This window comes from Elephantulus edwardii, unplaced genomic scaffold, assembly GCF_000299155.1.
Source record: "Elephantulus edwardii isolate Elephantulus edwardi_28Jun2011 unplaced genomic scaffold, EleEdw1.0 scaffold00303, whole genome shotgun sequence".
Lineage (NCBI taxonomy): Eukaryota > Metazoa > Chordata > Mammalia > Macroscelidea > Macroscelididae > Elephantulus > Elephantulus edwardii.
The window spans coordinates 365,885-393,744 of NW_006400053.1; the positions used below are offsets into that span (position 1 = coordinate 365,885).

At 42.3% G+C, this 27,860-nt stretch overlaps 1 protein-coding gene across 1 annotated transcript in view; it reads left to right on the forward strand.

The window, feature by feature from the left end:
• The window catches only part of IGF1R (insulin-like growth factor 1 receptor), a 431,767-nt gene that overhangs the window by 322,602 nt on the left and 81,305 nt on the right, over positions 1-27,860 (forward strand). Inside the window, exons 4-6 of the mRNA XM_006900966.1 lie at positions 18,184-18,496; positions 24,924-25,069; positions 26,869-27,013. Coding sequence (XP_006901028.1) covers positions 18,184-18,496; positions 24,924-25,069; positions 26,869-27,013 — 604 coding nt within the window. The remainder of the gene's footprint in view (positions 1-18,183; positions 18,497-24,923; positions 25,070-26,868; positions 27,014-27,860) is intronic.

A 27,860-nucleotide genomic window follows, 5' to 3' on the forward strand; every position in this document is an offset into this window, starting at 1 on the left:
ACCCTCTATGAGGTGGATTGATTCAGTGACTGGGGTAATCAGGATGGGTGTGTCAGAGGCAATGAGATTGGCACAGGATGGAGCACGGTTTAGGGCTGTTGTTCAGAGGGTCGCTATGAGTCGCAAACGACTTGATGGCACATAACAACAACAACAACTAAAATTAATAAGAGAACTTGAGCAATTTTGTAAAAGTAACATAGATAATGTAGGATATTAGCATAAGAGTTAGCAAGAGGACTGCACCATACCTTCCTGGACTCCTGTTCCTCTTATGTTTTTGACAGCCAACATGAAAAGGCCTTTACTTTTAGAAAGTTTACATAGAGAATATGTTGTTGTTGTTGTTAGGTGCTATAGAGTCCAGTACAGCTCACAGCGACCCTATGAACGACACATCTGAACCTTGTCTTATCCTGTGCCATCACTATCATTGAAGGTCTCCTTTCTTTTACTGACCCTACACTTTTCCAGGGACCTGCACCTCCTAACAAAATGTCCAAAGTATGTAAGATGAAGCTTTGTCGTCTTTGCCTCTAAGGAGCATTCTGCCTGCACTTTCTCCAAGACACATCTGTTTGTTCTTTTGGCAGTCCGTGGGATATTCAGTACTCTTCTCCAACACCACAGCTTATACATAGTAGAGGTTACATTTACACCTGATTATACTAGCTTGCGAAGAACCCTGGTAGCTCATTGGTTGTTAAGCACCTGGCTGCTGACTCAAAGGACCATGTCTCCATTCATCGCACTACCATAAAGACAGTGGTTCAAATCTACCAATTGGTCCACAGGAGGAAGATATGCTAGTCTTCTTCCATAAAGATTTATGGAGCCTTATACATTCTAAGGGGCAGTTCTACTTGACCCTATAATGTCAGCGTGAGTTAGAATTACTTAATAGCAAAAAGATACTGGTGTGTAGTGGACAGTCGTGGTTCAGGGGTAGAATTCTTGCTATCCATTTGAGATGCCAGGGTTGGATTCCCAACCAGTGTGTACCTTCCGTGCAGCCTCTGTCTCTATAGACTTTCGTGTGGTATGGTGCTGAATGGGTTCCAGCAGAGCTTCTAAGATGGGTTTGGAAGAAAGGCCTGCACTCCACTGGAAAATCCGCCAGTGACTACCCCAGCTCTTGCCGTGGCCCCCTCATGCTGGGCATGGGATTACTATACATCGGAGACAGACTTGAGAATTGGTAACAGTAGTATGTACATGTGTACAATTGTTTGGAGGATGCCAACAATAGATATATATAGGTAGACAGGCAATGGTAGACAGGTATTCATGGACCTGAAAATTATAGGAAGAAAGTAGAAAAAGTAGCTATATTTTGGATATTTTGATCAGTGTCAGGAAACAAAATGTGACTGAAAAAAAAACAGCTCGCTTCATAAACATTCACTCAGACTACAATAAAAAAGAAAGGTCGTGTGAAAGACCAAAGGAGACCCTTCTTCACCTGTCTTTACTGGCTGTAGTAACGGGGTGTTTTTTTGGGTGGAGGTTTTTTTTCTGATAGAGTTGTTGTGTACTACTGAGTCCAAACCAACCCCTAGCCGACCCTCTGGTGTGTTTTCAGAAGCAGTTAATTGCATGGGAGGAGATTGCCCATTCTTCTCCCATAGAGCATCTGGTGATCTTGAACCACCAGAGTTAGGCCAATAGAGTTAAAGTTATTGTTAATGTGCTGTCCAGTTGCTTGCACCTCATAGCAACCCTGTGTACAATAGCTCTGAACCCTGCTCTATCTTGAGCCAGTCTCACAGTCTCTAACACACCCACCCTCACTACCCCAGTTACTGTGTCAATCCATCTCATACAGGGCCTTCCTCTCCTGCTCTGTCCCTTGATCCTTTAACAAATGGTGTTCTTGCTCTCAAGAAGCATACAGTTGAATAGAACAGATCGAAAGACAGGAGTCCTGCCCCAAGACACTGCCCAGTGTAGTGCATAGCAGATAGGGACACGTAATACAACAATGACTCCTAGTCAATAATGTGGCAGTCAGTGGTTTGAAGGAGATGGGAAGATGAAGTAGGAATGGCTCCTACCCCAAGGCTAGCCAGCAGAGGTCTCCTGGAGTTTAGGACGGGGGCGGGGGGGGGGATCCAGCACGAGGAAGCAGGTCTGAGCACAAGGAGGCTGATGCCTGACAGAAGGAATGAACAACATGTGTGAAGGTCCCATGTCACATGTTTTCTTAAGAAGAAAGGCAGAAGGAACCAGCATGGTGAGAACTGTGGCCAGGCAAGTGAGTGCGCATATAAAGTGACAGAGGGGACAATCTGAAGTTTTCAGGCCAGCTTGCTGTTCTCCCCATTTCCACAAGGAGGAGCCGTCTGCAGGCTGCCTGTGGAGGAAGCCAGTCTTTTTTCCCCCAAACAACCTACATACGTTCTCCAGAGGTTCCGGCTTTAGATCCTGTGAAAGCGCATTCTTTTGGCCTGGGGAATGTTAATAGATATTTTCACTCAGCCCTGAAACAGGCTCCTGTAGAACCTCTAATTTTTAGTAGCCTCTGTCTGAACCTGTCTGTGAGAACTATTAGAGTTTAGCACTGTCCATTTATTGGAGCACTGAGGAATACCTATCCCAAATTCTGGTATCATCACATGTTTACTCCTCCCTCTCCATCTCTGCCCAATAATTAACAGCCAAGGAGACCCTTCTTCACCTCTTTCTTTAGAATTTTTTTCCTTATTAACATAGAGAAATACATTTACATATTCCTTTCCTTAGAAGGAATCTTTTCATTTGGTCGACTAAAAGTCACACAGACTTTAAAAAAAAATTGTGCTAGGGGTTAGGGTTATTTTGTCTTTGTCACATGAAGTCTTTTAAAACAGAAAATTTTTTTTCTTTTTCTTATCTACAGGGAACTTACTTTCTGATGAAAGTTCAAGGTTAGTTCCTATGCCTCTGAAAACTTTCTTAAAAATCTTTGGAAAATGTAAACCATCTACAGCCAAATCTCTTCTTGTACCAGAGTAGTAACAAGACTATACAGAGCCTCATGTGCTGCTGGAAGAGCTTGTGACCACCGCATGCTGAATGAAGATTATTTAGCAACACATACATTTAAGAAAAATGTAAAAAAAAACTACAGTGAAAAATTTATGTTGATCTGAGAATTATGACATTGTGATTAGTTTGAACAGAGGTGGAATATAAAATATGTTTTAATTCTGTTCTTTTTTGTATTTTTCTTTAGCTACACCTTAAGCTCTGGTGGCTTAGTGGCAAGAAGCTGCTCTGCAGTCCCAAAGGCATGCAGTTCAATGCCACCAGCTGCTCGGCAGAAGGATGGGCAATCTCCTCCTGTGGGATTGATTAGCTGCCTCTGAAAACCTGCAGGAGGGTCAACTATGGGTCAATTCCCATTCAGCAGCACACAACAACAACAACAACATCTTACCCCTAAAATGAAATCTTATATAAATCCCTAATGTTTGAAATGGTTAAGAGACCCAGGCTCAGTTGACCCTCTTTGCCTTTCCCCAGCATGACCCATAGGCCCCCGGGGAGAGGGGTGAGTTGGAGATTGCAAGTTACAAAGTGGACCGCTCATCTGTTCTGTCCCAGATGAGCAAACAGAGTTGCTAGAGACAGGACTGTAACTCCAGGACTTTATATCCAGCTTGGTGATGTTAGATGCCATAGAGTTAGGCCCCAACTCTGGCAACCCACATACAGTGGAACTAAATATTGTCAGGACTGAAGCCTTTCATTACAGATTAAACTGCTGTGATCCATAGGGTGATTATGGATGTGGATCTCCAGACCTTTATTCCTAGTCTATTTTCATCAAAAAGCTCCACTGAAACTACTTTGACATCATAGATATTCAAGTGCATTGGCTAGGAATTGAACCCCTGTCTTCTGGCATGGAAAAAGAGAATTCTGTCACTGTACCAGCAGCAGCTGTTGTTTACCATTGAGTCATAATAGATCCTCTGTTGGATTTTCAGAGGTAGTAAATTGCATAGGAAGAGACTCTGCATCTTTGTTTTACAGAGCAGCTAGTGGATTTGGAGCAGCTGGTGGATTTGAACCAAGTGCCCTTGGGTTAGCAGCACACCGTCTTACACTAAACTACCAGAGCTCCCTGAGTCACCAGTGATAACTCATATTTACAGAGCACTTCCCATGTGCCAGAGTCATGCTTTCTGCATTATAGTGTGTACTCTACCACATTTAAACCGACCAGGCAGTGTTTAGCACATGTTGAGGAATCTCAGTCACCATGCTGTGGAACAGCCAACATGTGTCAAAGCTAGGATTTAAATTTACTTTTACCCTGCCTGGGTTCTTCTCTAATCTGTCTTCTAAATGGAGAATGAGTTTAAACACTTTAAAATCCTAAACATTAGGTCTCTTGAAAACCAGTTATAAAGATGTAGACATATATGACAGACATAACTTGTCCCTTCCAAAATGTGGCCAGCCTGGCACATGAATGGGTATAGTTTGCAAAAGACTCAATGGCACATAACAACAACAACAACAAATTGATGCTTTAAATTCATAATGGCGAGTGAACAGGGAAGAGCCCAGCACCGAATCCCCGCCCCGCTGTGGGGCACGGGAAATGTGGCGTATGGAAGACTCACTCCCCGGCGCAGCTCGTGGGGGGCCCAAGTCCTTCTGATCAAGGCCCTAAAAAAAAAAAAAGAAAGAAAAAAATTCTGCCAGAATATCTCTGGATTGATAGTTTTATTTGCTTTTTAATACATTTCTGACCTGTTTATATGTGAAGGAATAGCATTACATCCCTCCTCCCTGGCAGCAAGCTAGGATTGTGAGGGGTTGTGTCAAGGGCCATGCATGCAATCAGTAAAGAGACAGTATTAGAGTACTTGTAGATTTTAAAATAGAGTATCCATGAAGACATATGTGCATGTGTTACATGTCACATGAAACACAGCAGTGTTTTCTGGTATCCTCCCTATTCTTTCTGTTTGTTGTTTTGGTTGATAATTAGTTCAAAAATAGTCCCATTGATTTTGAGACTAAATTAAATAATTATCACTAGGTAAAGTTTCATATTATTGACACTATTATCATCTGTTGTAAAAAATCAAAGTGAGACACCTCAGACAAAGAACCTGAGATTGCTGGCGGCTCTTGAGGTGTCCTAATTTTCAGGTTTGTTTGCATCTGGAGCCTTAGGGCCAGTCCATCCCAAAGTGTCTTGGGAGAAATTCCTAATGATCTATTTTCATTGAACATTGTGGAGCCTAGTATGCTTGACACACATGGGGTCTCTAAATGGGAGCCCATTTGACAACAGCTGGTTTGGATGCACCTCAGTTGGGTTAGCAGTGTACCTCACCATCACGCAAAAATACTGGATTGGTGTGGTACTATCAGTATTGTTTTTTTAACATCTGGCTTACATAATATAAAGTGTATACAATTCTTTTTTTTTTCCTGGCAATATGTTTCCTCTGTAGTTGCCAGAGTTTTCCTGTAAAGTTTTGTGAGTTCCAGGACAAGGAGAGCTGCAATAATATGGACCCTTTTGTGGCCACAGGGACACGAATAGCAGTTTCTTTGTCACTGTTGTTACTGTTTGTGTAAATAGGTAGTGAGTATGGCATAGGTGTTTGTAGAACCCCTAGAGTGTTGTAGATTCACCAGTATGCTAATACAAATTAGTAAGGTGATAGTTTTAGGAATTCAAGGTATTGATGTTCTAGGAATAGAGTCTTTCTCCCTAAACTTACCTTCGTAATATGTCTGTTGTATCTCAATCCTACAATACCTTGTGGGTGGAATGGATAATTCAAGCATGACTGAGCGTATTAAGAGCCCAGAGGCACTTCCTCTGCTGGCTTTTAGACATGTCAAAGGGGAGGGAGGAATTGTGGGCTTGTGCTGTAGCCAGAGCAGGAGGGCAGGAGTCATAGGTACCAGGGATCTCTTCTGTCCCCCTGCAAACACTTGCGTTGGCTAAGAATGCTAAGGCAGGAAGATAAAGTCCTGCCATCTAAAGAGGAGGAGAAAGTGGACATGGGGGAAAGTTTAGCTTGTGTTTCCTTCATCCAAAAGTGGGAGGAAGGGTAAATGTCATTAAATAGTTTCTGAATTAGAAAGTAGAAAAAAATGGCCACCATTCTTAAAAGGATCTATGTGGGTTGCTTATGTAAAGCAATCATGGGCTTTTTGTTGGGAAATGTTTCTTGGCGGGAGAGAGGAAGGATGCTGAGGGACAAGGTGTCACAGGGGCATCATGTTCAGCGTGCGCTTTGCCAGTGGTGTGACTTAGCTCTTGCTTTGCTCTCAGTCAGCCAGCGGAAGACCCTGCACAGGAGGGTCAAATCCTCTTCCAGTTGCTCTGGATCTCCTGACTGTATCCTCTGGGCATCTATCTCTTTTCACAGATGTACCACCTCTCTGAGGTGTAGAGCAAAGCAAAACAAACAAAAAACAAAACCAAAACCCAACCACATTAAACAGCAAAAGCCCTCTCCCCTCCCAGACTGCAGCAAAAGGTCCTCTTTTGTGGAAGCCTCTGCCTCCTTCAGAGAGCTGTGCTTAACAAGTGCTGCTCCGCCTGGCCCAAGCTGCTGTGCACAGAGGCTGGCTTCAGCCTTCACTCTGGGGTTCAGGTCACTCCGATTGTTGGCAAAACATGTTGTTGTTACTTGCCAGTCCTTGTTCTCTCTGTGAGTAAAACACAAACTCTTCCTGAGAGATGCTGCAGGCCTGAGACACCCTCCCAGGCTCTTTACTGTGAAGGGGGCAGGGGATACATTTGGTTTTTTATAAAGGATCTAAGTCTTCAGGAAGTTGCTACATCACGTGTTCTCTTGCAGAAAAAGAGGGGGAAAGATACTGTAAAAATATTCTAGTCCTTATTTTTAGTTTATTCAAGGTAAAGATTTTGGATACAATTTTCAAAGAAGGGATTTATACTAAAGATTCTCCCTGTTGGGTTTGTTGTGTGTGTTTTGTTGTTTGTTTGTTTGGGTTTTTTTTAAGTGACCTGGTCAGGCTTTATTTTACCATGTTGAGGGGAAGGTAAGAAGTTGTACAGAAGCCATGCTGCTGAAAGTTCTAAAAGTAACTCGCTCTCAACTCCTGCATTTAGCAGTCACCCTTATACTTCCTTGTGCTGTCAGCCATGTGGTTCTTAGGCCCAGTCTCATTTTATGTTTTAGTTTTCAGTCTTTGTGTAAATTACTTATGTCAAGATGATCTGAAGGTGCAGTTTCTGATTTTGTGGCCTCATATATGCATTGTCTTCTTGAGCTGATCCTGCTAATTTTTGGAAGGTACTCCTGAGCCGGTTCTTTTCCCACATGTGTTCTCCTCTAAACCAAAGAAATCATATTATTAACATCAGATAATGTTTGGGAGGCAGGTCTATGAACTTGCCTGGGGTACAGCAAGGGTCCCTCAAACAGGAAGGGGAAAAGAAACTCACTCAAACCTGCCCGACCCCCTGCATCCTGCTGCCTCAGTCACTCAGGAGGTTATTCAATTTGCTGGTTTACTGAGTAAGAGTAGCAGTAACTGGCTTCATTCCCACATGAGCATAATGGGAAAACCCACTCTTGTTTTTAGAGGGAGCTGACCTTTGTGATATTTTGCTTCAATTTCCAAGTAACATTGAGTGTGCATGCTGTAATATAACTCACCTTATAATTTGGATAATGCTTTGGACCTCTGGTCACTTCTTGTGCCCTGTTGAATCAGAACCAGTCCATAGTCAACAGGTTTTCAGAGGCTATAAATCGCATGAAAGGAGATTCTCTTGCACAGCAACTGATGGACTCAAACTGCATAACTTTGCATCAGCAGCACTATTCCTTACCACTAACTACCAACATGGAGGTACAAGGTTTTAATTCACCATCTGGCCCATAGGAGAAAGATTGACAGTCTCCTTTTGTGCAAGTTACTGCCTCTGAAAACCCTCTGGAGGCTAAGCTGTGACTCACTTCTTCCTTGATGGTACATATCTACAACAGGATTTTTAGCAGAGTATATCCTGACAAGATTACTGTGTTTCATCTTATTGCCCTCCATCACCCTCACCGTGACCACTACCTCTACCATTACCATTCCCAAATATAAAATGGCACACATAAAATATTAACCAATATAATTCTACAGAATTGACAGGAAAGTTGTTGTTGTTGTTTAATGAGTAATCTTTATCAAGATATTCTGGTAATAGTTCTACACATGTATCTTATCTTTACTATGTTTGAAGAATCGGAGAGCTTGCGTATAAGTCACATGTATTGTTTTGTGTTGTGTAGCTGTGACATGGTCTGGTTCTCTGAAAGCCTTCTCTCCTAAGATCTGTGTGGTAATTCCATAAACCAGAATTTCTGGTTATTTGGGACACCCTGTTGCCCCCCTGTGACCCTGAGTAACAGAGTTTACTTTACTGAACTGTTACGGTTTCTTTTGTTACAAGTGTTGTGTTGTTCCAGTTGTCCTTTGTAATGGAGCCAAAGCTGAGCCTCCAGTGGGATTTCATTGGCAGTAAGTCTCATGGGAGGAGACTGCCAGTCTTTCTCTGTGGGGCAGTTGGTCGATTCAAATGTCATACCTCTGCAGCCTTACCACTAAGCTACCAGAGGAGTAAAGGGCAGTCTGGTGGCCATACAGCCAACTCAGAGTCAGCAGGGACTTTCATGCCAACCCAGAGGCAAGCAGGCAGAATCTAGCAGCTTCTCTGAGGAAGAAAGATGGACAGTAGTCCCCTGTGCAATTTATAGAGTGGGCAAACCTGCTAGACAGTCAGCTATGATGTGGCTCCAACTTGGTGACACCTAACAGCAGCACACAGTAGTTAAAAGACTTGAGCTTCAAGAGATGAAGTAAATCAGGCTTTAGAATGGAGAAGAATAAAGTGCATTCTAGTATGATGTATGCTATAAAATAAATGTTTACAAGCCCAAAAGTATGCCATTGGGAAGTAACAAGGAGAGAAGCTGGAAAGGAATAAATCAACAGTTTTAGATAACAGTAATTAAATTTATAAAACACAGTATATGAGAATGATCGTGTGAAGGACAATATGAATGATGTGATGTATGAAACACTACGTGAATGATACACAATGTATAGAAATTTTGTATGCAAACCAATATAAAAGAAAAAAATTTGAAAAATATCTGAGATAGCTATTAGTGCCCAAGCTGTGTCAGTATAAATACCATCTTCTCCCAAAAGAAGAAAAAGAATTGATAAATTTTATTTTTCTCTTGAGAGCTTTAAGCAAATTTAAAGCCAAGACTTAAGACTCAAAGAAGAAAATGGACTAAGAGTTAGTTTATTAAGAGATAGTTTAGCTGTGATGCTTACGACCAGGACATGCCAGGAAAACACAGCCAACCTAACAGTGGCCACAGAATGGAAGTAAGAAAGTTAAGTGGAATTATAGACCATTTTCTCCCTTTTTGTTTACAGAAATTGGCCACTCTTGAGGTTCACTCATAGAATGTGCTCCAGTGTCCAGATAGTTTTCAAAAGGGATATTCTAAAGTGTTTTTACAAAGCTGAGAGGTCATCAAATAGGTGTGTGTCTTCCTCTGGAGGCCGCCCAAGGGAGCTGCTTTTATTCCTGTGTTTGGTATCTGTGGAAAGGTTTTCAGCTCATGATGCAGATATGTGTACAGGTGTACAAATAAAATCTAAATTTCACGGTGGGGTAATTGTGGGCATGGATAAATGGTGATTAATTTTATAAAACAGTATGAATGGAGGAATGCATGAAACAATGTATATGACTTTTGTATGCAATATTAAATGTAAATTAATATGAAATATTTTTTTAAATGTAAATTTCATAGATAACTGTCAACATCTACCTCCAAAGGCATCTTAGACATTTATTACAGTTTCCTGATAAATAATTCTGTTGTTAACAAAATTTTATCAAAAATGTGTGCTGTTGTCTAAAGAGTGTCACAGTAAGTGGTTATGTTCTGTGAAGGCATTTACATGCTTTTCCTTTATGTCTAGCAGACTTAGGTTCGGGTGGCCCCATGTGTATCAGAGTATTGTGCTCAACAGGTCTTTTGATGGCTAGTGTTTTTGGAAGCAAATTGTGAGACTCTTCTGAGTCACCTCTGAGTGGACTTGAACCTCCACCCTTTGAGATAGTGGCAGAACATGGTAATCATTTGTAATAGCCAGGAGCTCCCATTTACACTTAAGATAATGTCAGTGTGTGTCAGGAGAATGGTCTTTGTATGAACTTGTTCAGGCATTTGTAAGAGCAGTTTCTACGTAAATGAAAACGAAAAGTTACTTGAGCCATGTGTGTAGAACAGTGTGCTTTGGATGGATATATGCTGTCGACAAAGTGTCGAGAACAAGGATGCTTCCATTAGCAGCAGTCAGGCAGGCTGTGGCCCAGAAATGGGCCCTTCTAACACAACTTCTAAGAGATGTTGCCAAACCACAGAGCTCTCCCTCTCTATCTGCATTTGGCTTCTACTTGGACACAACAGCCCCCTAGTTGTCCCTGCGGGACACAGGCCTGCCTTGTTAGGAAATCGGCCACATTTAGGAGGTATCCCATGATACCTCACATAACTCTATGTACAGTAACAGAGCAAAGCTTGGACTACAAGCAGGAACAACCAAACGAGTTATAAATAGAGAACACACTCTCAATTCCACTTTAGTTAGTCATAGAAGGACAGTGTGAGCTTTATAAACTTATAAGGAATTTATAAACTTCCAAATTTAAAATAACTTGGAGTGATTTTTAAGTATGCAAAGAGTATGTTTCTACCCTTCCCACCTGAGGGCTTATCTCTCATCTGTTGGTAACAGCATCGGGAAAGAGTTTTTGAAAAGATTGTTGCTTCTGTGTACTTAGCTACTAATAGAAAGGTTGGAAGTTCAAGTTTTCCCCTTCCCCCCACCCCCAAAGGACACTTTAGAAGAAAGACTTGGTGCTCATCTGTTGAAAATTCTTTGAAGCATAGTTCATTCTGACACACACTGAGTCAGAGTAAACTCGATAGCACCTCGTTTTTATTTTATGAGAAAGACTCAGAGATGGAGGCAAATTGTGCGTTGTGTGTGATAGAGACACTTGTGTGTGCTCACTTGTAAAGAGCCCTCTCAGGCAGGCCTCCCAAGGCTCACTGGAGCTTGGTAGACACTCCCCACACACTCAAGCTGTTCCCCACCAGCCTCTTTGAGCTTCTACCCATTAAACTCATTTGCCTTCCCAAATCTGTATGTTGACTTTGCATATAAGTTGAAAAGAATTTGTTAAATGGCTTTAAAGTGCATTAAGGAGAGGTTTTTCTTACCTAAAACCAATCTAAGAATTCAGCGGAAGTACCAGGAGTAGGAGGTCAAACTCTTTCCTCACTTCCATTATATCTAACTCAAACAGTGAGTGTTTTCCAAAGCTAAACACAGCTCCTGAGCCCTAAGTTGTAGACAGATAGGTCCAGATATGTCGTTGTTACACGCCATTGAGTCAGAGACATTGCTGCCAGATGGATGAATTGTGAAAAATTTATGTTGAGTGAAAGACATTAAGTACTAAGGGCTGCATAGTGAGTGATTCCATTTATATGAGACTTCGAGACAGAAAATCTATTGAGGTTGCCTCAGACTGGGTTCGTTGGGGGTGTTGCTTTGAGGTGGTGAAAATGTTTAAAAATTGAATGTTGTAGTGATTTCACAGTCTATGAATAATTGTGCAGGTTGAGAGAGTGCCTTGGGTGGCACATAAACCCTATCTCAGTAGTTGTTATTAAAAACATTACAAATGATAGTATAAAACACAATGTAAATGAAAGAAACAATGTATATGAGTGATTAGATGCAAACCAATAAAAAAAACAGAATATTAGACTCGGAAATACACAGAAGAAATAAGAAAAATTATAAAGAAAGAAAAAATAATCTTACAATCCACAATATGTAAACCAACACCTCAGTTATTCATACGCACTGTGTTTCATTCCTGTGCATTGTGTTTTGTGCATTCCTTTATACACACTGTGTTTCCTTCTCCTCTTCACTCGGCCTTTGGTGGACTTACATTGTATTTCTAAAGTGATGGCTTCCATTCGTTTACCTTTCTAAGTAACTGAGAATCTTTGTTTAATAATGAGACCGTGTGTAACTTCCCTGCGTCTGGTTTCTTGGATATCCTTTTTGGAGATTTGTTGTTGTTTCCTGAATACTCCAGGCCAGCTTTAGGTTTTAGTTCATGAGACGTAAATGATCCAGTTTCTTTTGTCTATTAATGAAGTGTTCACCAGAACATCTGTTAGCCAGTATAAAAAGTTTTCCAGGCTTCTTGGCTCCCCTGTATGCTAGACAGTGGTATGTTTAGAACTTGGTTATCTCAGAGCCTGGATTAGACTTGTTTCTTGTCTGGGGGATGGCACAAAGAGGCCTTTTTCTGTTCCCTTTTCTCTGTACTTAGTCTTGCTGGACTGTAGTAATTAGTGAGGAGAGTGAAATCATGTTCTTTGAGCTCATTGATTAGACTTGTTTGGAGTCACTGTAGCTCCTTGCCATTGGTGGCCTGGTTCCCTTGTCATTTATATACAGTTATATTTGCCCCATAAATTGACCATAACTGTACTACTGCTTCTTCAGTCTTACACCTTAACAACAAACCTTGCAAATAAACCAAACAAGATTCAACTTTGAAGATTTGTACTAGGAAAATGGCCTGGAAGGTTCCACTTGCTCTAACTGCATACTGAAGATTTAAGGAGCATATATTTCCTTCATATAAACTTGACCTTTTCCAGAATGTCATGTTCCATGGTGAATTTTTTTTCCACTCACACTGAGTGCTACCTAAAGGAAAAAATGATGCAACAACTTTTGTTTTATGTCTCCCAAATAAAAGTGCATGCTTAACAAAAAAGCCAGGTGGAAAGGGACTCCAGGAACCCTTTTGTTTCAACATCTTGAGATGGCCATGATAATCAGCACCAGAGGTCGAGCAGGTCTAGAAGTGCCCTTTCTTAAAAAGCTGTCCCAATTCACCCTGTGCTGGATCCTCTTACTTTCTCATGCTGTTTGTATGAGGACTGTGCGGCAAGCCTCGTGAAAGGCTGAATTTTCAGCCTTCTTCCTCTACTTTAGTCTGTAGGACAGACTCAAATGACTGATGAATTTTATGGTCCGAGCAGCTTTTGTTATAAGCGCAGCATAACCAGGGGTGCTCTTGAGAGCCCTCGAGACGGTCCAATGTGGGTGGACCTTTGGGTGTACTGGGAGCCCCCATGAGCCAGGGGACAACACAGTCCCCTCTTTTTGGCCCTCCCTTGACAGCTGTTGGATTCGACCTCTCTTCTTCCAAGACAAGAAAACCATAACATTTCTCTGGACCATTATTTCCCTGAAACACTTTGGAGCTGAAGTTCACTCTCTTAGACTTATGGGCAATTAATGTTATGTACAATACATACTTATTAGGAAAGCATCTGCTTTTTATAAGGAACATTGGTGCTTTACTTAGGGTGAGCCCACAAACAACAGAGGTGTGCCTCAACTAGTTTGTATTTTGAGTCAGAATTTAATGTCCATACATTTGTACCAGTCTTTAGAAATTATTTGCTTTTGAGTCATGAGTGTTTGCATGGTCCTATGCTGCTCTGTAGGATTTCTACAGAATGACATGTGAAAAGTACGTTGCCAAACCTTTCTTCCTCAGTACCTCTGAATGGATTCAACCCACTGGTGTTTCCGTTAGTAGCTAAGAGATCAAAACGGTTTGTTGTTGTTGTTGTGTGCCCTCAAGTCATTTGCAACTCATAGCGACCCTGTGTACAAGAGCTCTAAACACTCTTCTATCCTGTGCCAACCTAGGCATCTCAAACGCACTTATTCCCACCGCTCCAGTCACAGAATCAATCCATCTCATCCAAGGTCTTTATCTCCTTCGCCGTCCCTCCACTCTGCCAAACATGATGTCCCTCTCCAAGGACCAGTCCCTCCTTGCAACATGCCCAAAGTATGTCAGACGAAGCTTCAGAATCCTTGACTTCAAGGAACATTTTGGCTTCACCCTCTCCAGGACAAACCCGTTTGTTCTCCTAGAAGTTCATGGTATATTCAACACTCTTCTCCAGCACCACAGCTCAAAGGCATCAATTCTCTTTCTACCAACCCTATTCACTGCCCAACTCTCTGATGCATAGCACGTAATTTCAAAGACTATAGTCCAGATCAGGCACACCTTAGTCTCCAGCCTGATGTCGTTGCTCTTCAGTACTCTTGAGAGGTCCCTCACAGCTGACTTTCCCATTGCAGTTCGTCTCTTGATTTCCTGGCTGTTGTTACCAAGAGTGTTGGTTGTGGAGCCAAGCAAGCTAAAACTGTTAACTATCTAAGTCTCTTCACCATCCATAGTGATGCTGCCAATTTGCCCAGTGGTGAGAATCTTTGTTTTCTTGATGTTGAGCTTCAATCCTTTCAAATACTGCTTGACTAATGGCCTCTCTTGTTTTGTTATTCTTTGTGAGGAGGCAGAATCTTCCCTGTTTTCTCTAGAAGAATACTTTATTGTGTGGGGTCGAGTTGGAATTGCCTCATAGCTGACCTTCCAGCAAGTTTCCAGAGACTAGATCACATGGGAGGGAGGAGATTACTCTTCTTTATCCCCAGGAGCAGCTGGTGGATTCGAGCTGCATGCCTTTGTGTTGGCAACACAACTCCTTAACACAGAACACTTTATGAGCATAGAATTTCAATTTTATTGCTGGTCATTGTAAGCATTCCAGCTGACTAGAAAGGACAATCTTGTAGGCAAAATTGCTTTGCTTTTACTGCTGTGTATTTGCTAGGATATAGCAGCTTCATTTTAAGTCTTCTTTTTAAAGGTGTCCTGTCTTCAATCACACGAGGTCTGCTCCCTGCTCATAGAAGCAAGGAGGAGGCTCCCATGCTCCTTCCCATGGTGCCCTCACTGGGAATTTGGTGGCTGTACTGAATTCTAAGCTTTGGCACTCACTCATGTTGAACCTCTGTCCATTTGCTGGCAACTCATACTGCCCAGGGCTTTTCATGAAATCCCTTAATAGTCCTAAACACTAATAATATTTATGTCCATTGAGATGAGGCAAAATTTACAACAGGCTTCTGGGGCTGGTTCCAGGACTCTGTAATGTCAGACTTGCATGTGTCCCTTGCCTGCCTGCTAGCTTCCTCGTGTGCAGGTCATTCAGCGAGGTAAGAACCAGCATTGGCCTCTCTCTGCTGCGACCTCATGTTGGTGGAGGTTTACCTTAATGAACAGGTTTGGACTTTTAAAGTTCTCCCTCTGCCTTTCCCCCATCCCTTGGTGGACAGCTATCTGAACCCAGTAGTGTGTATACTATGTGTCAGATCTTTTAGATAATCTCACATAGAAGACTTCTTCCATCTGTGTTCCCTTAAAGAGAATGAGTCTTTCTATCTAGAAAATGACATTTAAGTTTTACATTTTTAAAATTTAAACTAAGTTTAAGGCGATGGTGGTTTGTCATTGGAATTCTCCTTTTCTGAGCAGGAGATCCACGTTGGGTTTCTGGCCTGTGCACCGATTCATGTGCAGCCCTCACTCATCTTTCTTTGTAGGTTCCCAAACAAGTTTCAAGGAAGCTTTCAGACTAAGAAGGATTAGAAAGAAAGATCTGGTGATCTGTTGGAAATCAAATGGTGAAAACTCTTTATAGTCTTAATGTCTGACTAATCCTGAGAATGGTGCAGGACTAGGAAGTATTTCATTGCACTGTATGTGGATCATCATGCATTGGGATCTGATCTCATGACAGCTAACCACAACTCTTTGACCTTTACTTGCATGTCTTCTAAAGTAGCTTCCACCAGTGAAATAACCTCCTGTGTATACAGCTTCACTTTGCTTGGCTCCGCAATCAACATTCTTGGCACTGGGAAATTAAAAGACAGATTGCATTGGGAAAGTCAGCTTTCAGAGACCTCTTCAAAATACTGAAAAGCAACAGTGTCAGTTTGGAGACTAAAGTGCACCTGATACAGGCCACAGTTTTTTTTACATCATTTGCTATGCACCAGAGAGCTGGACAATGACTAGGAATGCTAGAAGGAGAATTGATGCCTTTGAGCTGTGGTGCTGTATAAGAGTAATGAATGTACCATGGACTGCTAAGAAAAAGAACAGGTTCATCCTGGAGAGTGTTAAACCAGGCTGCTCCTACACTGCAGCGGGCAAGTGAAGGGAAGGGCTTGCCCGTTCTATTTTAAGGAATATGCTAGTAAGTTCTGTACAAAAAGTTGCTTATATTTCACTGACCAGAATGTCAGTCACATGGATATTTCTCATTATAAGAAAGACTAGGAGGTGTATTATCAAGGTGCATGACAGTATGATATACCCAATCAAAAACCAGGGTTCTGTATTTGAAAGTGTAAGAAGAATAAATAATGGAAGACAATCCGTTTCTGTCAAAAATGAGTTCAAAACAGAGAGTTGCAAAATTACGTAAAGCTGTCTTTATTAGAATAAGTATTCTCTTTAGAGGTAGCACCATCTATTTGAATAATGTCAGCATCCATCTGAACTACTTCTGATTTCTCTGTTTAGATTGACCTATTTCCAGTGAAACAGGCATCCTTGGCTACAGCCAGAGAGAGTCTTAAGGTGAGGCACATATGACAGAAAATGGTTTTAACCAGCAAGGTCAGCTCTGGAAATTTATCCTAACTAAATAATTAATCAAGGATACTTACAAAGAAGGCCATCTTATTTGTAACAAAGAAATCTTGGACACAAGTGAAAGGTTGACATAATAGGAAATGGACTGTAATTTTTGATAGGCTGGACAGTGGTATGGAAGGTAGCTGTCAAAAAACAGGGCTTTCAGAACGGCTGATTCCTTCTGGTAGGTGATTATATTTACCTGTGTATGCACCTGTTCAAAAAGGATTGGGGAGAGTCCTCGGAAAGGGAATGACAAGAGGCATGTGTGACCCTCATGGCTTTTTCTAACTCTTTGCATATAGATGGTCTCTGATTTTTGAAGCATATACTTTTTTTATTATTTTTTATTTTTTATTATTTTGTGTACATGTACTGTCAAATCAGATCTGACTGGTACAGGAGGATATTGCGCCTCCTTCTCCGGCAGAGCATCTGGTGGATTCGAACCGTGAAGCATATACTTTTAAGGGAGGGAAAGAGTATATGTCAGAGTCAAAATATGCATATTTAAATGGTTTGTGCTTTTTTGCCAACTGAAAGGAATGGTAGAAAATCTGTACAGTAAGCCAGAGCTCCTGTTTTGTTAATTTGTACTCTATTTGTGAGTGAGACCACCAGTCATTTAAGTGTGGCAGTTACAGCATTGTGATGACAATGAATGCCAGTTTATCTATTCAGAAGGTGACTTGTGCTTCTGTTGCTAGGAGAGGTACTGTAGTCACTTAACTGTAGCACTTAAGGGGCTTGGAGGGGATGGTATCTAAGGTGTTGATTCTCACTGTTCATAGACTGGGGCCCAGTCTCCCCTTTCTTGTATTAAGAGTGCCTGTACAGTACGGTGACATCTCTGATTTAAGCCGTGTGTAAAAGTTGGTAGGTGATGTGATCCCTTACTCTTCATTGAGGCAGAATCTTTGATCTATTGTTGTGAGGAAGCCCAGACCCTCTGATGCCATTTTGCAGCCCTGGTACAGTGTCATCTTGACAATGATGAGGTTTTTATCATTTCCAGAATAAACTAGCGTTTCTGCACATGGAAGCTTATGAAAAGATAGTAGCCAGGAATATATCTGAGATTCCAGATGATAAAAATAGGGCTTTTTGAAAAGTAATAATAAACCATTTATTCATCAGGATGTCCACATTATTACTTATTGCCCAGACCACTTTTCAATGTGTGTGATTACTCCAAATTTAAAGAGAGAGAAGAGAGGCTCACAATCAAGGAAGAAGGAGGAAAGAATGAATGGATGGGAGCTGGTCTCCTGAGAAAATACCAAGTTCTACCCCTGCTTTGGTGAAACTTAGAATGGTCTCTCATACTGTCAACCTCGAGCCCAGTGAGGAGAGAAGGGCACAGGGGTTGGTTGACTCTTGGAATTGCACGGAGTTATTGATTTTCCTGTATTTGCTAAATGAACTATATGTGTAGTGAAGACCCAGGACATGCTGGGCGCCTCGGGACCCCTGCCAGCCTCACCCTGTTCCTTCTCTGCCCACAGTGTGCCCTAGCGTGTGTGGGAAGCGCGCATGCTCCGAGAACAACGAGTGCTGCCACCCAGAGTGCCTGGGCAGCTGCACCGCACCTGACAATGCCACAGCCTGTGTGGCTTGCCGCCACTTCTACCACGAGGGCACCTGCCTCCCCAATTGCCCGCCCAACACCTACAGGTTTGAAGGCTGGCGCTGCGTGGACCGTGACTTTTGTGCCAACATTCCCAATGCCGAGAGCACCGAACCGGAGGGCTTCGTGATCCACAATGGCGAGTGCTTGCAGGAGTGCCCCTCGGGCTTCATTCGCAATGGGACCCTCAGGTCAGTTGCTGGGGCTGTGGTGGCCTGCCTGGCTCACCCTCCTGAGCATCAGTTCTGTGTGGGTGGGACCATTTGGGGAAATGATGGCAGGGGGTCCTTATGAGATGACTAGCGTAGCTCATGGTTCACTGGTAGGATTCTCATCTGACATGCAGGAGGCCCAGGTTCAGTTCCCAGCCAGCGTGCCACATGCCCAGCTCCCAGCTGAACAGTTTCCAGCCATTTGCAGACTAAAGGCCTGGCTATATTCTGGAAGGCAGGCACTGCAAGCCCGATGTCACCTACTTCTGTTCTGATATTGTTGGGCTTGTCATGAGTCAAATCCAAGCCCTTCCCAAAAGAAAACCTATTCTGAGATCAAAGAAGACAGAGGTTTGCATCTCCCTCTTCTGGAGTAGGGCCAAGAATTTGTAGGAGAGAGCAGTTCATCCACAGCGGGCCAGATGTCTGTTCTGTGGTTGGCACTAAGGGCTGTCACATTTCTGATGTTGTTGTTAGGTGCTACCTAGTCCGCTGCATTACAGTGATCCAGTTCACAACAGAATAGAGCTCTGCCCAATCCCTCACCATTCTCAGTCCGCTGAGTGTGTGTCTTCTATTGCAATCACAGTCTCTCCATCTCTTTGAGGGTGGCCTTCTCTTTAAATGAGCCCTGCTTTTTAAAGTGTGCTGCCTTCCAGGCCCTGGCCCTCCTGATAGCAGGCCCAAAGTATGTGAGATGCAGTCTCAGTGTCTTTGCTTCTAAGGAGCACCCTGGCTGCCTTGCTTTTAAGACAAGTTTGTATATTCTTTGACAACACCATAATTCAAAGTATTCCTATTCATTGTCTAGCTTTCACATGCATGTGCACCATGTTTCTGGGTTATTAAAAATAAAACTATAAAATATCAGTAGATAAGTACACCCAAATTTTTAATATGCTGAATGACTTACCTAATTTTTGCTTCTTCTATGTAAGTTTATTTCTGATAAGTCTTTATATAAGAGGCTGTTGTGCTTCTGGTGTAGCATTTGGAAATGTTGTTCCTGCCATAGGCTTACTTTCAAATTCATTATCTAACATAACACATTATTTCATAATATTAGATCTATGACAGGGATCTGTGAGTAGTGAAAATGATTAAACATTCAACTAGTAGCATAAGAAAGCTTGCTGATTCAGATCCACCCAGAGGTACCTCAGAAGACTGGCTTGCACGTCTCTTCTGAAAGGCTACAGCCTTGAAAATCCTGTGAAACCCAAATCTAGGGCATTGCATTTAAGTCAGTACCATTACTTAGGAACTGTCCATCCGGTTGCTGAGACTGTTGATGGGAAGAGGTTGCCCTTCTTTCTCCTAAGGAACAGCTGGTGAATTTGAGCTACTGACTTTGTGGATAGCAGCCTCATGCCTTACACACTGTGCCACCACAGACCCTTTGTGAAGACCTCAACACCCAGTCACCATGAGTTGGAATCAACTCCATGACAGCTAAAAACAAGATATATTGCAACTTTCTGCCTCTTACAGTTTCTCTAAGTTTTGTGATGTTGTTGTTGTCATAGCGACCCTATGTACAATGGCCCTAAATCCTGCTGTATCCTGTGCCAATTGCACTGCCTCTGACACACCCATGTTAATTATTCCAGTCACTGAGTCAGTCCACCTCATAGAGGGTCTTCACCTCCTACGCCATCCCTCCACCCTTCCAAGCATGATGTCCCTCTCCAAGGACCTGGCCCTCCTTACAACATGTCCAAAGTATGTTAGATGAAGCCTCAGAATCCTTGCCTCCAAGGAGTAGCCTGGTTTAACCCTCTCCAGGGTGAATCTGTTTGTTTTCTTGGCAGTCCATGGTACACGCAATACTCTTCTCCAGCACCACAGCTCAAAGGCATCCATTCTCCTTCTGTCCTTCCTAGTCATTGTCCAACTCTCCGATGCATAACAAGTGATTGCAAAGACCATAGCATGTATTAGACGCACCTTAGTCTCCAGAGTGACACCATTGCTCTTCAGTACCCTGGAGAGCAGACTTTCCTATCACAATATGTTTTTTTTTTAATTTCCCGGCTACTGGTGCCAAGAGTGTTGACTGTGGAGCCAAGCAAACTAAAGTTGTTAGAAAGAGAAATACTTTAAAATGATAAATGAGCCAGGGGCTCCAACGAGCCATCAAGGATACATATTCCACCTCAAGTAAGTGTACCACATTTTATTCATCTTTTATTGTGGTCTTAAAATGGAAAGGAGCTTTACCAGGGTGTATGCTGGGCCCCAGAACAGTGTACGCAACAGGGCTGAATCTCAGGCACATTCAGATGTTACGTTCTTCCTGGGAGTAGGATGAGGACAGGGTAACACCTTTGTCCTGTGCACCTGTTTCCTATGGTATTTGGAGGCAACCAGGCAATCTACAGCTACCAGCAGAGTGGAAAGGCCATCTGCTCTTGTCTCTTGTACGATATTGCTGCCTTCAGGCATTTGAGTCGTATTCTTTCAACATGTCCTTTTGAGTCTTTTCTCTCTCTTATTTTGTTAGATTTTAATGAAAGATTATAGAGAACTTGGATTTCCATTCATTCATTTTTGCACATTTTTCTCCCTACCCACCCCTCCCTCCCAGTTCACTTTTCTCTTTGACATGAAAAAAAAAAATTCTTTCACTGTTACACAGTTCCCCCCCTCAGTGTACTTTACTATGCATCTCTTATTCTGGACTCTTTTTTTTTTGTGTGTGTGTGTGTGTGTGTGTGTGCGCGTGTACCGTCAAATCAGATCTGACTGGTACAGGAGGATATTGCGCCTCCTTCTCCGGCAGAGCGTCTGGTGGATTCGAACCGTGTTCCTCTGGGATTGCAGTGCAGCTTCTTGCCACTAGGCCACCAGAGCTCCCCTTTATTCTGGACTCTTGTCATGCAAGTAATACCTAATCACATTTCTGTTTTAAATGGTTCTATGTAGGTCCACTTTTCCTTTTCTCTTTTAAAAATATTATTATTTGTGTTGCTGGTGTTAGGTGCCATTGAGTACAACACATAGTGACTCTATGAACAATGGATCTGAACCCTGTCCTATCCTGTGCCATCCTCACACTTCCTGATACCTGAAAGCCTATTGCAGCAGTTATCTTATCAATCCACCTAGTCAAGAGTCTTCCTCTTCTTCTCTAATCCTCTGCCTTTCCAAGCATGAAGTCAAGGAATAGCCCCTCCTAGCAACATGCCTGAAGGATGTGAGACGATTTAAAAATGTAGTACCATCAAAATGTACTCCCCTCCCCTTTTAACCTTAAGGCCTTTTGATACTCACCTTTAAAATATTTGTTTATACTCTCTGTTTCAGTGTGGATTTGGGAAAGCTTAATTTATAAGCATACAGTTAGTGCATTTCCTTAGAAAAACTTATCTTCCAAAGTGCTAGACACTTTAAGAGGAAGCTGTTGTGGTGCAGTCTGAAGAGAGTTGCTCTGCTGATTGAAAGGTGGCACCTCTGTGGTGGTTCGGATTCCCCAGCAGCTCTGAGGAACAAACATGGTTTCCTCCTGTGCCGTTTACAGCCTCTGAAAACCCACTGGATGGTCTGCCATGTGTGGATTCCAATTAAATGACACTGGATGAGTGAGAGACTTTAAGAAAGGTGTTTAGTTTAAAAATTGTGCAGAGAGTTGCAGAATCTAAACCTCCACTTGGAGTCCCAGAAATGTCACTGTTTTGGTGATGATTCAGTCATTGAATTTTTTTTCCCCTTACGTGCAGGGGATCCTGGTTCAGTTCCTGGCTAATGCACTTCATGCATCACCATTGTCTGAAGATCTATGTCCACACAAAAATCTGTGCCTCATTGCTCATAACAGCTTGTGTTTAATAGCCCCAAACCAGACACAATCCAGCTATCTGACTGTGATAAATGAGTAAACAAAAATCGGTCAGCCCATACCATGAAATGTTACCCAGCAATAAAAGAGAATGAGTTCCCAGTGTATGTGACACCACAGAAAGCCCTCAAAGTAAAAAGTAAAAAGACAATCTCAGAAGGAAACATTCTGTATTGTTCTATATAGCATGCCTGAAATGACAAAAGTATAGAGATAGAAAACAGAAAGGTAGTTTCCAAAGGTTAGGTATGGAGGAAGGAGGTTGTGGCTCTGATTCTGAGAGGGCTTGGTGATGCTGTAAGAGTTCTTACTTATGCAGAGGATTATAGAGCTGCAGTGTAACCATATACACACATTGGACCAGTGAGATTTCCTGATTTTAAAAATTGCACCTCATTATACAAAATGTAAGCATTGGTAGAAAGTGAGTGAATACAATCTCTCTGTACTATCTTTGTGATTTCTTGTGAAACTAAAATTACTAAAACATAAGATTTGTAAAAGGAGAAAAAAAGGAAAAATTAAGTCATTGCCACTGAGTCGTTTCCAACTAGTAACTCCTCTGTAAGACGGCATACAAGTGCCCTGTCGTTCCCAAGGCTTTTGCTGTTAGTGAAGGCAGACAGCACATCTCCTCCCACAGGGCAGAATGGTGAGTTTGAAACACTGACTTTTTGGTTAGCAGCCAACTGCCTTAGCCACAGCACCCCCAGAACTCCTTTCAAAAAGAGAAAGGGGAAGTAGAGATATAGGTAAATTTAGAACAATTGAAGGTCAAAATAAGGCTGACAGGAAGCCACCACCAACCAGGAAGTGAGGATACTGAGGGTTATGTCCACAGCTGGTGGGATCTGTCATTCTGTGGAAAGCCCAGTTCTTACTGAACTCTTCAGAAGCCCTGCCTTGTATTCGTTCTCCCAATAAATAAGAGGGGAGGGGGAACAGAAGAATGTTCTTAAGTAAACCAAAATACCTCTGCATCTTTGCCCTAATTATTCAACAGACATTTAAGAAGGGGCAGGAACTGACTCTAGTAAAACTAAAGAGCTGTAACTGACACTATTTTCCTAGTAATCCTATTTTCCTAAATGTTATCTTCATTAGGGAGAAAAGATCATTTAAGAACAAAACTGTACACTTAATGACTTCCAACTCACTATCCTATTAAACATTTATTCCCTACTATTGTGCTATTTCTTTTGCTTGGAAAATGACCCAATTTTCTGCTCCTTCTATGTATAAGGAGCCTGGGTGCATATTGTGTAATATATTGGGCTGCTAGCCAAAGATCAAGTCCACCAGCCACTCCGAGGGGGACAAACGGACATCCTCCTCCTGTATAGACTGATGGACTCAGAATCCTGATGGAGAGTCCCTGTGAGTCGTAAAGACTTGGCAGCAATGTGTTTTAAGTTGTTCTGTATAAGCTTAGAAAGTTAGAGGGTCAGTGAGAGAGAGGAAAACCCTCAGTGAGATGAACTGACAGAGTGACAATATAACGGGCTCAAGAGTGTCAGAAGTGATCAGGATGTTGCAGGACAGGGCGAGGTTCAGAACTGTTGTTCATAGAGATCCTTATGAGGGGGCCTAGTGGCAAGAAGCTGTGCTGTAATCCCAAAGGCATGCAGTTTGAGTCCACCACCTGCTCTGTGGGAGAAGGATGGGCAGTTTCCTCCCATATAATTAACCTCCTCTGAAAACCTGCCAGAGTGTCAACTGTGGGTTGGTTGGTTCCTACTCAGTGGTGTATATATATATAATAGCAGCTTTTAAGCTATAGAGCCCCCAGGTTCAGCATCCCTTGTGTGGGTTAGCACCTTATTCTCTATTTTCTAAATGACAGCAAATTAACAAGAATAGTACCGGTCTCTCTGTGGTTAACTGTGACTAGGTTACTCCTGACTCTTGGTGGCTTAGGACATATTGAGGGTAGCATTTGAAATAGGAGCTTATTACAAAGTAATGGAAATGCCTTACTTTTATTGTGTATGCAGAGAAAACAACATTTGTATACGTTTTACCATTTTCTACAAAACACTGACAAGAAATCATGTCAGTTATGCTGTAGCAGGAAAGGAATGGATTTGTGCTGTTCTGGGTGCCCTATAGACTCTAACACTGTGCTTTACTGGGGCACTGATAACAGGAGTTGCATTCCTGTTGGTGCAGAGAGACTGTCATCTCTTTGCCATTCCTGAGAGACTTTCTAGGGATGGGGCACCCAGTATAGGCCACCCCACTCAGAAAGAAGCCCTGTGCCCCGGGAGACCCTCAGAGCCATGTCTGCCACATGGAACCAGCTAGCGACTCAGTTATGTGTGTCTCTGGGATGCATCACAGAGTCTGTCTACAAACAAGCAACAAGCCTTTCCTTTGTAAACACTTTGCCCTTTTGGTTCAGTGTGGATTGTCCCGAGTGGGCTCAGGGATGAGAGTGCCAGTGACTACATGAATAATATTTTAAGTTGTTCTTTGCCATGTATACTATAAAAATAACAACTAAAATCACTTATGATTTTTCAAGGACTCAATTCCCAGTGTTTACAGCTGGTTCTTTGTCTTCTACAGCATGTTCTGCATCCCTTGTGAAGGTCCTTGCCCCAAAGTCTGTGAGGAAAAGAAAACAAAGACCATTGATTCTGTGACTTCTGCGCAAATGCTTCAAGGATGCACCATCTTCAAAGGCAATTTGCTCATTAATATTCGTCGAGGCAGTAAGTATCTAATCCACTAAAAGAAGTGCTCAGGTCTCTATTCTCTTGCTTTTCTTTTGTTGCTGTTTGCCGGCCCCTGTGGTACAAGGGAAATAAGAGCCTAGGGAAATGCCCCACATAAAAAAAAAAGCCTTCTCCTTTGACTTTCCTCGAAGACGAAAAAGAACTGAAAAGACAAGCATTTCCTAGCCATTGGCCCTGCATTTATTCTTACAGACAATCATCCTCCCTTCCCATTGTTGTTGTGTAGGAGAGGCATCCACCCAACACACAGATCCCCCAGAAGAGACCCAGGGGTCAGATGGATGACTAAACATCTTTTACACAAACAGTTTTGTTTACTTGAATTGAAAGAGATGACTTGATAAAAGGAAAGGTTTAACTGGAACACGTTTAAGCCCACTTTTGAGATTTTAAGTCCGAAACAGTGCTTGGACTCCCAGTTTGTTTCTGAGAGCCAGAGAGGTACAGTTGTGTCATAGTGTACTTGAGGCCACTCTTAACAGAGAATGGACTTCCTGGAACATGGCTTCTGAATTGTGTTTATGAGATCATTTCCCATTGATTCTGTGATAGTCTGCCTTCTGGCCTTTAATTGACAAATGCTTACAATAGGGTCGTTTTAAAGTCTCTGCCACTTTTACCACCAATGTGCTGATAGTTTTACATGCTTGAATAAGTATATGTAGAAGACCTTGACATTGAAAAATTACTTTAAGTAAATCCCCCTTAAAGAAAAAAAGTATCATTTAAAAAGTGACGAAACTATTTATTCTGTGACATTTACTTTTTCTAATGTTACTGTTGCTGCTGTTGTGTATCGTCGAGTTGGACAACCTGTAGACTGTCCAGTGGGTTTTTAGAGGCAGTAAATCATGCAGGAGATTTCCCATCCTTCTGCTGTGGAGCAGTTGGTGGATTTGAACTGCTAATCCACCAGAAGAATTAACATGTCTATTTTAGACAAAGTGCAACAGTTGTGCTCCTTAGAGCAATACTGGGCATGTTTTCGGGGGGGAGGGGGGCAGTCCTTGGAGAGAGCCACCATGTGGGGAATGATGGAAGGTCAGAGAAAGAGAAGAAGACCCTCAACAGGACGGGCTGGCACAGTGACTGTATCAGAGGTAGTGAGGGTGGAACAGTGTATGGCGAGGTTTCTGTCCTGTTCATAGGTTTCTGTGAGTCCGTGGTGAGAACAGCACCAGAGACATTTGTTGACCTTTACCGTTTGGCAGTCTGGTATTTATGATTTTGCATTCTGTTAATCAGCATTTAAAGTTGCAGTGCACAAAGCTTGCCTTCCTTGGTCTCAGGCCTTATTTGTAAGTGGTCTAGAAGAAAGGGCTGTGGAGGGAAATAGGTTCTTAAAAAGAGAAGGAAGGCCCTGAGCATCCATTTAGTTTTTCCTCATAGTTTTTCTTAAGACACAAACCTTGACAGGATACTGAGTGAAACAAGTCAATCTTAAAAGGGCAAATACTGTATAATCCCACTTACATGAAATTCCTAGAATAGGCAAATAAATAGAGACCAACATTCATTAGTGGTGACCAGGAGTGGGAGGGAGAAGAAGGAAGGTGGGTTTATTGCTCAGAGGATACCAAACTGTTCTGAGGGGTGCAGTTGGAAATGAATGATGGTGGTGGTTGAGCAACCTGATTAGTGCTGGTAATGACTCTGGGTTATGTATGATTGTTGAAATGGTAAATGTTCTGTGACATGTATATTTACCACAATTATAACATATATCACCATTAGGCTAAGTGAACTTTTAGTAACCCTGTCCCCTCTTACTTTAGACAACATTGCCTCGGAACTGGAGAACTTCATGGGTCTTATCGAGATTGTTACAGGCTACATAAAGATTCGTCATTCCCATGCCTTAGTCTCCTTGTCCTTCCTGAAGAATCTTCGCCAGATTTTAGGAGAGGAGCAGCTAGAAGGGTAAGTGTCTCACAGCTCACACGGTGCCATCCTCCTTTTGTAAAACAGATGGTGCACCTTTAAAATTTTGAGTTACCACTGGATTGAGGAATCCAGAATTAAGGTTGCATAGTAGAGTGCATTTGGGGTGGAGGGGAGGGAGACAGGGTCGAGGTTTGGGTGGTATTGTATACCAACGAAGACGTTTATCTTTTGCTTTTCAAAGAGAGGAGCGAACTGGGGGGGAAGGGGTAAAGAAAAAAGTGCGATAATGAATGAATGAAAATCCAAAATCTCTGTAAATGTTCATTAAAATTAATAAATTTTTTAAAAATTTTGAGTTACTAAGGTAAGAACCTTAATCTGTCTTTGTGATTTTGTATTTGAGAAAACGGAGGTGTGCTGGTCAAAATCAGGCTGATAGACCAGCCTTTTTAGAGTTCTTATTCTTACCACGTCAGTCCTGAGAATGTGGCTGCCCTTGAAAGCAGGGATGTCTTCAATCTTACTGTGTGTAACACAGCAGCCATGGGTCACATGTCTGACTTGTGGGCTCTTTCTGCCTGGAGGGGCTACTAATCAGACTCACTACTGTCCAGTTCCAACTCCAATTGCTCCTGCACCGCCTTTCCAAGGCCGCACATGGCAACAGGATGAAAATCCTCATTTCAGCTTTTCAAAATACATTGGAACATGAGATTTGGAGGCCTGTGGGCAGTCTATTTTGTACAAACTAATGATTTGCAAAATTATTTTCATTGATGTAGCTTACAGGATTTTTGCTTTTTTTGTCGTAAGAGTTTTTAAGTAGCAACAGGCTTGTCACCAGCCGTAGGCTTGTCGCAAGAACATTGTTGTTGTTGTTGTT